We start from the raw sequence: 13,519 nt of genomic DNA, 5'->3' as shown, positions 1-13,519 counted from the left end.
TGAATACCCTGCTGTAATTTATCTGGACGAAAATAAAATTTGTTTCGTCTTTAAATTCCATCATCTTTTCTTTTAATAATTTATTGATTAGTTTGATAATCCTTAAAGCATTCTTGATATTGGTGCCAAAACTCAGCTGGATTTTAGCCGAGAAACAAATGTTGCTAGGTACGGTACTTTCTGATCATTTGGTTAGAAAAACCTGAAGCACCGATTCAGCCACATGATTCAACTACGACGAAAGAAGACACGTTTACCCGGTTTCTTCCAGTACTTTAGTAGGAAATTCATTACAAAAAGCGGAGCTGGCTTTTTTATTGTCCTTTGGCAACGGGTTAAATATTTATTTCAGTTCTCGCTCAACAATAGGTTAAAATAAATATTCATTTGGGAGATATAACCATCCAATGTTAAAATTAATTGACGAAAACGTTTCCGATTCGATCCATCGCGCTTCGAAACCATGCTCGCCACAACTTTATTACACACAAAAAATTTGATCAAATTCGGTCCAGCTGTTTAAAAGCCTTATGGTGATAAACGTCCACACAGAAGATTTTTATATATTAAGATAAGCTCTATAATTCTTCCAGAATCCTTTGAGTATCAACCATTTTAACAATTTCAAAACCCGCGCACATATACCTAAAACCTCATTCATTTCAGGCGTAGCGTCGTCCGAAGTTGAGTGCTGCTGCACCTGAAATATTCACTTCTAGCTTATAAAATACTCCGCCTTAACAAGAGGAAAAAAACGACTTTGTGCTTGTCTTTCAGTGCTTCCGAGTCGTTCAGGACAAGATAACTTCTATGGGTAGTGAAAAATTGTTCGCTTAAATAAAAAAAAAAAATACGCGCACGGTACGTATTTCCTTTTTTGATTTTAGAATGATATATTTTTATTTTCTCTGTGTTTTAATTTCGCTTACATGGTTATATGCGAGACAGTACATTTGAGTCGAGAATCAACTCGATCTACGGCTCTCTCATGTTTAACAATAGTTTTGTATCTTAGAAGTTTAAAAGGGAATTTAATATAAAATTGGTAATGTTTCGAATTTCGAGTTATGCTGAAATTCGGACACGCCATGGATTCTGAATTTCAGACTTAGTACTCGAGAACATATTATAACGCTACAAAGAGGACAAATCATGTAGACAAAACGAAGCAATCAGTAACCTCTTCAATAACTAATTATTATAATCAAATCTAATATTTCATTAATCATCCGGAATGGTCAGAAGATTTCATTGGATTCACGAGAGATTTTAACGAGCTTATACCTTCTGACTAAACTGGAGAACACTAATAAAATAGAATGAAAATAGTTTTTCAAATCATGCTCCTTTCGAATTCAAAAGATTTGAAATACGGAACATCGAAATTCATGAGATGTGCGAGAAAATTAAAATATTTCATAAAATGACATACATTATTTCGCAAGTGTGATTTTTGTGATAACGCCTAACGCCATTAATATTTTTTCACACTTCACAAGTAAAGCATCATTTTCAAGATTTTTTTCACTGCTTCCGGCAAAAAATAAAGATACATCTCACATTTTGGTGAGGTTTTTTCAAAAAAAAAAAAAAAAAGATTCAGTTTTTTATCACGGATTGTAGGATTTTGAGCTACAGTTCTGCTTTTTTCGAAATTAGGAAACTAGATATAAGTTATAACAGGGAAAATTGAATCATTTATTTAAAAAATATTTTAACAAAATAAAGGCCTCGATTTCTTTTTCTTTTTTTTATTAAGCATTGCTTTAGTGTATATTAGTAAGATCAAGTACGGTCAATCCTCTAATAGGGCAGAAAATGTAGTTTATGCATGACTAATTTTCCTCAGCTGAATATTCGTTTTAATTTCCGTGAATTTATATTGGGCGCTGACATATTGGGCGCAGGATTCTAAACCACAAATATATTTCATTGAAGCCAGGGTAAGGAAACATTTATTTTAACATGGTAAATCCCAGAACCATGTATTATTTCTTAAAGGTGCATTTTTGCGGAGAAAGGAGGGTGAGGGCATATGTTATAACTTTCATAATACTTCAAACTTCAAGAATAAAATGTCATTTTAAAGATTTTATTCACCTCTATCAGCAAAAAATAAATAAATAAATAAACGCACACAAGTCACATTTCTCCATTATTCAAAAAAAAAAAAAACTTTTAAAAACGTTTTTAGAAATCCTTCTGTCGTGCATTAGGATTTCCACTCCCGAAATCCCGAATCCCGCAGGATATTTAGGGAGTTGATCCCACGGAATTTTTCTCTCAATCCGCAGGATTTCCAATCCTGCAAATGTTTTTCTAATAAGGAATTGACCCGCTTTTGCCTCTCGTAAAACGACACAAGCATCATCTGTAGTTTGAATCTCCTTCCTCGTACGTCTTCAAGAATAGCAAGAAAAACTGTTTGTCTCACATGACCAATGATGGATTTGCTATTTAAGAACACAATAAAAATGCAGTATATTTTTCTGAGAATGAATTGGTATTTTCATTCAAGGTTTCAATTTTAATATGATCAGCAACTGAGAAAATGCATAAAACTTATAAGCATTTTCGAAAGCCATCACTAAAATTTAAAATCCAGTAAATTACGCTTTAAACAAAAATAGAGGAAATGTATGTTCCAAAACCCGCTGAAGGTGCCTGAATGCAATGATGAAGTACTTCTGTGAGCTTTAGTAATGCACTCAAAACCTTTAAGTTAAGTAAAGTGCACTCCAAAGAAGAAAGCAATGAAAAATCTGACATTATTTATATATTCGGCACGTCTTCAAAAGGGGCGACAGAAACTTTTATGAAACGCATGATGACTCGCATGACAGTGTAGTAAGTTAAGCTGCTCAAGTTTTTTTTTTAATTCCTCTTTAAAGCGAGAGGTAAAAGTAGCGAAGTTATCCAAAAACTTTTGCTGACACTGCGACTTGATGAAATGGTGAAATCAACGCTATTCACCACTTGCTGGAATTGAAACCAAATTCACTGATACAATGATCAACGTTGATGAAGCAACAAGGGTATTATCAATACACGTTAAACTGGATACAGCAAAACACATATCCAGCAGACGGCGTTTTTGTCAGAAATGCTCTTGAGCAAAAACCCAGCATAAGAATAGAAAAAGCTGTTTCAGAAGGTGATGAAGTTAATGCGGATCTTTTCTAAATGTCGACAATTATTTAATTTTAGTAAAACCAATTGTAGTGGAGCCACAGCACATGTTTTCATCAAGCGCATTATTTTTACAGCAAAAATCCTAAACCATCCCATACGAGTGGCACACTTCTGCTTACCAAACGATAATTACTAATTAGGATCTGACTTGGTAGTGCCATACAATTGCTGTATGGATTTCAAAGAGACTTAATTCCAGTAATAAAAGCACAACCTTTTCTCGTTGACATAAAAATTGAATTTTTGGAAGAATCCCACGAGATTGGCTCCATGCAATCCCGAAATCCCGCGGTACTGAATTCTGCGCGGGATTGGAAACCCTATCATGCACAAATGCTTCGCACGGATCAGCTATTTAAAAAAAAGAAAAAATACTATAGTAAGCGAGCTCAGGGCCGTAACCAGACTTTTGTTTCGGAGAGGGTTTTACCAAACACATTTTTCCTGAAATCTATATGATCATTTAAATTTGACTTTATTCCTATTTTCCTTTTATTTTTGTTACAATTTTAAGAAAAATTAAAAGATGATGCCCCTATTTAATTCAGAAAAAAATATGATGTGTATTTTTCATATAACATCCTTGTACCCCTATTATTAGTGTTTTATTTTCATACTAGTGGCACCCACACGGCTTTGCCCGTAGTAGAAAATTAAAAGGTCATTTGGTTTGCCGGTATACTAACAAATAATGGAGGATGAATTTCTCGCCAATTGGGTATGTTAAATGGCTCACCCATGTTACGGTTCCACGTTATGATGATTTCGTAATTTACTATTCCACGTTGTGATCATTTGCTTGGAAAAAGTTTCTTAAAATTAGAATATAAAAAGAACAAAATCGAATTTTCGAAAAATCACTTCGAGGTGCACACCCGCATGCTACAAACTAACTTTGTGCCAAATTTCATGAAAATCGGCCGAACGGTCTAGGCGCTATGCGCGTCACAGACATCCTACAGACATCCTCCGGACAGAGAGACTTTCGGATTTATTATTAGTAAAGAAGACCAATGCTTCTTTAAATTCATATTTTTAGACGAAAATAAGAGTATGTTAACTATAGAATTTGGTAATTTCAAATTCGAAGAATTTCGATGTTTTTGAATCTGTAGGAAAACGCTGTATTGTTTGGTAAGAAATGATGTTTGCAATAACTACAATAATAAACTAGTATGTTGTGGCCATTACAAAACTTTCTTCTATATATACAACACTAGTGGTACCCGCACGGCTTTGCCCGTAATAGAAAATTAAAAAAGTTTTTTGGTCCGCCTGTATATTCATATATAATGTATGGTGAATTTTCTCGCCAATTGGCTTGGTTACGGTTTCACGTAATGATAATTTCGTTTTTTTCTCGTCCATCTAATGAGAATTTTGATCTTCAAATTAGAATAGAAAAAGAACCACATCGAATTTTCGAAAAATCGCTTCTAGGTGCACACCCCCATGCTACAAACTAACTTTGTGCCAAATTTCATGAAAATCGGCCGACTTGTTTAGGCGCTATGCGCGTCACAGACATCCTATAGACATCCTACAGACATCCAGACATCCTCCGGACAGAGAGACTTTCAGCTTTATTATTAGTAACTAGTGGTACCCGCACGGCTTCGCCCGTAATAGAAAAATCAAAAGGTGTTTTGGTTCGCCTGTATATTTACAAATAATATAATTTATGGTGAATTTTCTCGCCAATTGGCTTGTACCCATGTTACGGTTCCACGTTATGATAATTTCGTATCTCGCCAATTGGCTTGTGCCCATGTTACGGTTCCATGTTATGATAATTTCGTAATTTACTCGTCTATATCTTATGATACTTTTGTTCTTAAAATTGGAATAGAAAAAGAACAAAATCGAATTTTCGAAAAATCGCTTCGAGGTGCACACCCCCATGCTACAAACTAACTTTGTGCCAAATTTCATGAGAATCGGCCGAACGGTCTAGGCGCTATGCGCGTCACAGACATCCTAAAGACATCCTACAGACATCCAGACATCCTCCGGACAGAGAGACTTTCAGCTTTATTATTAGTAACTAGTGGCACCCGCACGGCTTCGCCCGTAATAGAAAAATTAAAGGTCTTTTGGTTCGCTTGTATATTTACAAATGATGTATGGTGAATTTTCTCGCCAATTGGCTTGTACCGACGTTACAGTTCCACGTTATGATAATTTCGTATCTCGCCAATTGGCTTGTGCCCATGTTACGATTCCACGTTATGATAATTTCGTAATTTATGATAGTTTTTTTTTCTTAAAATTTGAATAAAAAAAGAACCACATCGAATTTTCGAAAAATCGCTTCGAGGTGCACACCCCCATGCTACATACTAACTTTGTGCCAAATTTCATGAAAATCGGCCGAACGGTTTAGGCGCTATGCGCGTCACAGACATCCTACAGACATCCAGAGAGACATCCTACAGACATCCTCCGGACAGAGAGACTTTCTGCTTTATTATTAGTAAAGAAGATAAAGAAGAAGATTACACATGCAAAAACTTGACGACCATCCCAATGTCTGAATTATTGCAAAAGCAAAGCAAAGAGCGAAAATTGAAAGTTATTTTAAAAGCCTTGGTTGAATTAATTACAAATATTTTATTTGTAAACAAACATAAGATGGCAACAGTTAAAAATTTTAAATCATTGAGATAATATTTCCGATCATTTCCATACAATTAAAATCACGAGAAGTACGCAGACGACAATCTATTACGATTTATCTTTCTTATTGTTGCATTAATAAAGCTATTTTTATTCGCAAAAAAAAAAAAAAAAAAAAAAAAAAAAATCAATACCTTTTGGAGCGATTGGCGTCAAAATTGAACCGAAGTCTGTTTACATATGGGTTCACATATATTTTCACATATATTCCAAATTTCAACCAGAACGTAGCATTACTTCTTGAGATAGGGCACTCACAATGGAAAAAAAGAACAGGTGATTGCGCTACCCCCTTTTTAGCTGTTGACACCAAAATAAAATCAGCTCTTATACCTACTAAGGGCTACTTGCCGATAAATTTTTCTTTCATTCCGTTCATTATTTCTTGAGATACAGCAGTCACAATTGACGACAAAAAACGTTCTATAGCTCAACCCCCGTTTGAGTTATTAACACCAAAATTGAATCAGCACCTGTTCCTGTTAATGGCAACATATGGACCAAATTTTGTTTGATTCCGCCAGTTACTTCCTGAGGAATAGCAAGCACGCGCAACTAAAAAAGTCCCATTGCTCCACCCCCCTTGGAGGAATTCGCGCCAAAAACCAATGGGCACAAGTTCACATTAGCGGCACATATGTGTACCAAATTTCGTTCGACTTCATGCGGTAGTTTTTGCTGAAGAGCGGCCACAAAAACTGGTCACACACAGACGTGACACACATACACACACACACATACACACACACACACACACAGACATTTTCCAAAAATAGTCGAAATGGACTCAGTACACGTCAAAATTCGAAATTCGAAAATTTGCACGAATCCAATACTTTCTTCTATATATTAGATATAGAAGAAAGTAAAAATAGGTAAGTGCTACAAATACAGCACTGAATTTGTACAGCTTTTCAGTAATAAAGATTTCATTTTTCAAATAAAATCGTCGAAAAGAAAAATTGAATAGCAAAAGTTGAAAACAAAAATAGTAGTAGGTACTTTTTGTTCAGCAAAAAAAGTATAATGAAAAGCTTTTTTTTTTTTTTTTTTTTGTAATACTCTTGAAAAATTTCTGTGAAGGGGGTTGATTCCTAAAAACCTATCCCTTGAATACGGCCCTGTGTGAGCTACATAATATAATGTATCATCTAAAATTTATGAAACTCAGAATTTTTTCTTTAACGATTAAAGAGAAGTATTTTTTTCCTTTTTAGCATTATTTTACAAGTTTTCTGCATTTCGCTCCTCGTCGGCATTAGCGGCATACCTTAAAAATTTGAAAAAAAGTAATGTTTCTTTCCAAAATAAAATCTGAATTCAATTCTCTTTCCTACCACAATACAGGAATTGAATTAGTTTATATGATGGGGTGGTGCATTAACGATATAATCAATAATACTCTAGCTCCTTACCTGGAAAAGGCATCTTCATTATCCTTAAGAGTCAGCATGTGATGCGCTGCACTGTTATAATAATCTCTAGCTTGTCCATCCATGTACGCCTCAGCATAGTCTTGGTAGTCTTTGATGGTTTTCATATAAAAGTTGTCTAACCTTAACGTTGAATTTTAAAAAATATACTTAATTCAAACCTTATAAGCAATACATGTTAATGACACAATTTACTTAAATCTCAGTCTCAGGTATTATCTTCAGGTATTATTATCAGGTAATTCTCAAGGGTGCTTTTTGGGGGTAATAACACCCTTAATATTTCAGACTTCATACGTAAGTCATTTCTTTTTAAAAATTCACCGCTATAGGCGAAGATTGAACTAATTATTCTCATTTTAGCTATTTTTCGAAAAAATACTCATAAAAAAAATTGATTTTAATTTTTGCTGTCGTGACTCGGAATTTGATAGGTAGACCAGTGCTGCCATCTTTATCGAAGCGATAAACGGAGGAAGTAACATCGCTGAGAGAAGGTTTGTCAATTTTCAAAAATAAAATACTAGTGTTCAATATTTTGTTTAAGCCTTTTATTATGAGCAGTCCCAACGTTTTACACATAGAGAAACATGGGGCAAAGTGAAATGGTGAAATATTTACTCTGCTTTTAGCTCCACATATCTGGTATTATTTTTACTATGCAGTACCAAATGTAGTTTATTCCAGTCAGGAAATAAAATAATAGTTTAAAAAACTAAAAAAACACGCTTTCGTAGCAAAATGAACTAAAAAGTGAAAAATAATCTTTGGATGATAGTAGTTGACCAATCACTTAATTTTAATGTAATACAAAAAACCGTGAGGTGCTGTCTACTTACATTTTTTCATGGACAACAAAAGGAAGAAATTCAAGACAACTGATAAGAAGCCCGCCACGCTTTTTTGTATCCTTATATATTATTTCTGTAGCCTGTTTTTGGTTTCTACGCGAGATTTTCCACAATTCTTGATCGATTTCTTTGATTTACCCCTTATTTTAAAGCTTATCGTGCAGGCTACTAACGAAAAATAGACCCACGGTCTAAAAATTGTTTTTTCGGGCAAAAAAACCTGTTTTAAAGTAAAAGAACCAGAATGAGGTATTCGGTTAAATTTATAACTTTAACTTGCACTGTTACCGACACAGCTGAATAGCTTGATCGGCAGAGCGTTCGACTGGTAACCAGGAGAATGCGTGTTCGGGCCCATGTCCGGACAATCTGCATCAAAAAATTAGAAAAATATCGCGCATTACATGAACAATGAATAACAAATATGAGGGAATACATGAGGTAGAAACGCTCCTAGCTGTTATGAAAACTTGATGCAGCACGGAGCTAAATTGATACTCAATTGTAAGGGTTTTTTTTTTTTTTTTTAAAGCTTTGGCTCCGGGAAGAAAATTAAATCATAATTTAAGCGAAAACATAAGTATCAGGTTTAAGATTTCAGACTACATTGGAATTGTTTTTTGTTCAGAAAAAAATAATAAATCGAATATTGAAATACAGATTCTTCTAATGAAACTTTGACTCTTTGTAAATATAAAAAAATTACTACCTCAATTTGAAGGGTAAAATATATTTTTTTTCTTCTTTTTGCAAAAAAAAAAATAGCTTATCACATTTTTACTACATTCGAAAAGCTACGCTTAAAAAAGAACTTACTTCAAATTATTTTGTATCTTAACCGTGCTGTTAAATGATGAACACGTGCTGCCGTCTAAGCCATAACGGTTCAAGCAGCTTGCGATAACAAATTGTAAAAATTTTCAAAAATAAAAACGCTTCTCTTCAGTATCTTATCTTACATATTATTTATGTGGATTATTTTTCTATCAGTATGCGAGATCTTTCTGCAAGAAAAAGAAAATTATTTAACCTGTGTGTGTGTGTGTGTGTGTTTTCTTTTCTTTTTTTTTTTTTTTAATAAAGCTTAAAAGCACTGGACTTAGTTGTTCGGTTAAATTGATAAGTTTTTTCGGTAGAGCGTTCGGCTATAAACTATCTGAACTTCGGGCTGTCCGACATAATAGCAAATTTACATTAATATTACGCATTACATGTACTCATAACATACAGCAGATAACACACGTAATAAAGTAAATGCAATGGGAATGCTACTTGGTGTTTCGACTCCTTTATGCAGGCTACAGTTACCATTCAGATAAATTGACTGTTAATCGAAGGATGTTCTTCCTTTTTTTAAAGCTTTGACTCCATCCAGACCACTAAGCATAATGTGAGCATACAAAATATTAGATTTACCTCAAGGGAATCTTTTTGGAGCAGAAAAACATTTTCATTGTATGCTGAAATGTAGATTTTTCTAATAGCAGTGTCCAATCTTTTGTACAAATGAAAAAATACTACGCCAAATTGAAACTACGAGTTTCACCCAGTAAAAGTTTAATTATTTATTCGAATACGATACAAAACATTAAAATTATTACCAACTTCATTAGTAAGAAATCATTTTCCACTAATCTTTTTTCGGCTGAAAAAAAAAGAAGAAAAAAACATTTTGTCTACATTCGAAAAATTACACTTAAAAAACGAACTCTGTTCAACTGGTTTTGGTTTCGAATTTTAAGTGTTCGGGGCGAGCATTTAAGCCGTAACGGTTAAAGCAGCCTGCTATGGGAAATTGTTCAATATTCAAAAATAAACACTTATTTTCAATCGAATTTATTACTTCTCTAGAATGTTTGTTTCAATTGCTACGTGAGATCTTCCTCATTCTTTAATCAAATTCCATGTTTTACGAATAATTTTAAATCGTATCATGCTGGCTAATTACAAAATATAGACGCATGATCTTATTTTTTTTCGGTGAAAAGCTTTTGTGCTGTTTTTATTACGCATTCCTTCAATGAATAGCATTCGAAAAGGAAGGCGCAGTTGCTAGGTTTTTTGGAATGTCGTGCTGTTAATCAGAACGGCGGCAGTTCGAATCCGGGCTAATAAATATCTCTTTAATGTTTCTTTTTTTTTCGTCAGATGCTCACATGGGCTGGACTGTATTTGCCACAACCTGTTTTTTCACATGCAAAATTACTGCTTTTTCACGAGTCACTCAGCCACACTTGTAATGATATTTATGGTTGCATTGAAATTACGTACAACCAAAAGGTGAGCAATGATCAAATTATCACATCGTTGTATTTATCGAGGTTTTGTTACTGATGTCTTCAAATTACATGCCTTCTCTTGTGCGCTTACTTTTTTCCGTTTACTTTTTTCGGTTCTTCTTCATAATGTTCTTTCCGTGAAATTTTTAAAGAGCGAAATGCCTTATGAAACGATTTGAAGCACAGTGCGGAGTTCCGCACGGGTCGTCTAGTTACATTAAAATTAAGTGATTGGTCAACTACTATCATCCAAAGATTATTTTTCACTTTTTAGTTCATTTTGCTACGAAAGCGTGTTTTTTTAGTTTTTTAAACTATTGTTTTATTTTTCTGTTTTTTAGTTTAACTTGTTTTACGAAAAAATATTCATTTCAACATTGTTCAAAATCTTTAATATTCATGAAATTTGCTCAAAAAAAAGTGGCTAAAGGTCTCGGGTGACATTTGAAATGTGGTCTCTCGAACTCCAAAAAGAGCAACTGTACTCCTTAAAGTGTAATAGCCGAGCTCTAAAAACCTTCAAATTCGCTGATAAATTGCCTGTGGAGTAATTGTCTAATCCAGCTAATCCATCTCGGTCATCGATGTATGTGTGCGGAAATCATATCTACATTACTTTGAAAGTTTGAGATGCATTTGAATAAAAATTTTGTTCAACAATGGTCTGATCAATGAATTTCCAATTGAAGGCTCACCTAAATCTTGGCATGAAATTAGTTAAAAACAATTATATTTCATGTTTTAATTCCCTTGGAACAAATTTTGTCTGATGCAGAAAAACTAAAGGTTTTTGTAGGTATTTTTAAATAATTTTTGCGAGCATTTTTTAATGTATTTTTAAACATTTTTCCTTGTTCACATTGTTGGATTTATGCCAAAATACTGATTAAAATTTGAGGAAACTAACAATCAAAAGAGTTAATTAATTAATTTGATTATAGAATATTGCATTGTCATCGGATCTGAGGTCGCGTGCCAAATTTCAAAACAATCCGATCGCAGGAAGTGGGCGAAATTTGAGCTGCAAAATTCCGTTACAAGATACATACATACAGGTAAAGCTAATAAAAGCGTGTTAAAAAATACCGCCGAAGATTAAAGCATTCGGTAATACAGGCAATTTTCAAAAGTTGGTACTCATATTTTAATATTTTGTTGTAAATCAAAAATTATTTTTGTTACTATAAAATGATAAAGTTCTTGTTATTAGCATTTGAAATATTAATTCAGATCTCCTAATATTCAGTGCAGCAAAAATTTAGTTAATATTGAGCTTATTTGTATTTTAAATAAATCGTGAAATTAGTCAAGTACATACGGGGCAAAGTGGATGGGGCAAAGTGAAATAGTATGTTTCATTTGCTCACTCAGTCATTTAATCTAAATCACTTACCTTTTCATTTATTAACTCATTTACACTCCTTCATTTAGTAATCGACTTATTTATTCATTCATTCACTTATTTTCTTATTCATTTATTCTTTTACTCGTTCATTTATTTTTCTACATACATCAATTTACTTATTCAATTAATTATTCGTTTTTTGCTTCATTATCTTTTCAGTTATTCATTCAACTTTTTATTTACTGATTCTTTTGATCAAAAATATGTTTTATGATCAAATAGAAAATATTTCATTAGAAAAACATCTTATTTTTCACTTTGCTCCATGAAAAAACAAAAATGAAATCTTTCCTTTTTTTTCTTTTTCTTTTTTGAAGACTTAAATTTACTTCTAAAAATAAAAAACTGTTTCAACGCAAGTTTTATAATAAAATACAATGTTCTTTCTGTATGTACTGTAGTTTTTAAAACAAATTTCCGATTTGTTCTTTTTTAAAAATCTCAGTCATCTTAACCATTTCACTTTGCCCCACCTTCCCCTACTTATAATTATATTTCGTGTTTATATCTCTATTAGTTAATTTTCAATAATTTAATACATATTGCGATAGGGTTTTATTACTTCCCAGTTTACGAACAAAAATAATACTTCTTCAAAGAGTACAGATAACTTGTGAAAATTTTTCAGGTTTCAAAAATAAAAATGCTTTTGTCGAATATTTTCCTTCATCTTTTATCACGAGCAGTTTCGATGTTTCACATATAGTCAGAACTACTATGTTTTGTGTTGCTATCTTAAATGGGTATTTTTCAATCATTTAATGCGTTTTGCGATAGGACTTTCTCACTTCCCAGTTAACTAAAAAAATAAAAGATTCAATAAATCTTTTACGCAGAATCTTTTAGCACACACAAAAAAAAAAAACGAAGATTGAATTTTGAATTAGTTCTCGCACTTCGTGAGTTATTAACACTGGTACTTTTGACAATATTTCGGGTGTATGCTTCGCTCGGATCAGTCAATAATCTTGTAGTTAAAAGGCAGTTCATGTTTTTTACTCACAGGATTGATACAAAACTGGTGAAACAGATAACTTTAGGTTAGTTGCACAATTAATGTCTTTCAATAGAAAAAATATAGTCTATTATAAGATTTCGATTGGTTTCCACACTTGGAAAAAAGCTACATGAAAATTTCTTGTTGAAATAGTAATATTATGACATGATAGTTACAGCAATACTAAAAAGGCATGGAACTTTCTAAGTAAAATATAATACAGATTTATGAAATATAGAGCTAAATTGAATAATAAAGTGAATCAAACAAACAAAACTACTAAAAGAGCGTAACATAAGATTTGCGACAATAAACATTAATTGTTGAATTGATGTACCTTTGAATGGAGTGCTGTCTTCTGTTATTTACTATGGAAAACTGCAAAATGAAATCATTGGTAATGATGCTCAATTTCAATGTTAGTCACAAAGAATAGGAGAAAGATATAAAAACTACCCTTACCGTATACATATCCCGAATAGTAGAAATCAGAATGCAAGACAGGAGGTTAACTGTAGTCGCGATATTCATCTTTGGAGACACCTAGAAAAAAAAAAAAAAAAAATGAATATCTGTTGTCATTTCTTTCTAAAAGCTAATGAAGGTGAATACAGAATGTCCCAAAAAAATATATCCCCCCTCTGAAGGACTATAACACAATCAATTATAATGTTACAGAAAAGTTT

At 32.9% G+C, this 13,519-nt stretch overlaps 1 protein-coding gene across 1 annotated transcript in view; it reads right to left on the bottom strand.

Moving 5' to 3' along the window:
• LOC129226733 (uncharacterized) overlaps nucleotides 1-13,191 on the bottom strand; it is a 58,194-nt gene extending 45,003 nt beyond the window's left edge. Inside the window, exons 1-2 of the mRNA XM_054861362.1 lie at nucleotides 13,171-13,191; nucleotides 7,284-7,424 (exon numbers count right to left, since the gene is read on the bottom strand). Of these exons, the coding sequence (XP_054717337.1) occupies nucleotides 7,284-7,408 (125 nt within the window). The 5' untranslated portion in view covers nucleotides 7,409-7,424; nucleotides 13,171-13,191. The remainder of the gene's footprint in view (nucleotides 1-7,283; nucleotides 7,425-13,170) is intronic.
• Nucleotides 13,192-13,519: the final 328 nt, after the last annotated feature.

This window comes from Uloborus diversus, chromosome 7, assembly GCF_026930045.1.
Source record: "Uloborus diversus isolate 005 chromosome 7, Udiv.v.3.1, whole genome shotgun sequence".
Taxonomy (NCBI): domain Eukaryota; kingdom Metazoa; phylum Arthropoda; class Arachnida; order Araneae; family Uloboridae; genus Uloborus; species Uloborus diversus.
The sequence above is the reverse complement of the archived record's forward strand: the minus strand, read 5'-3'. Positions and strand labels throughout refer to the sequence as shown.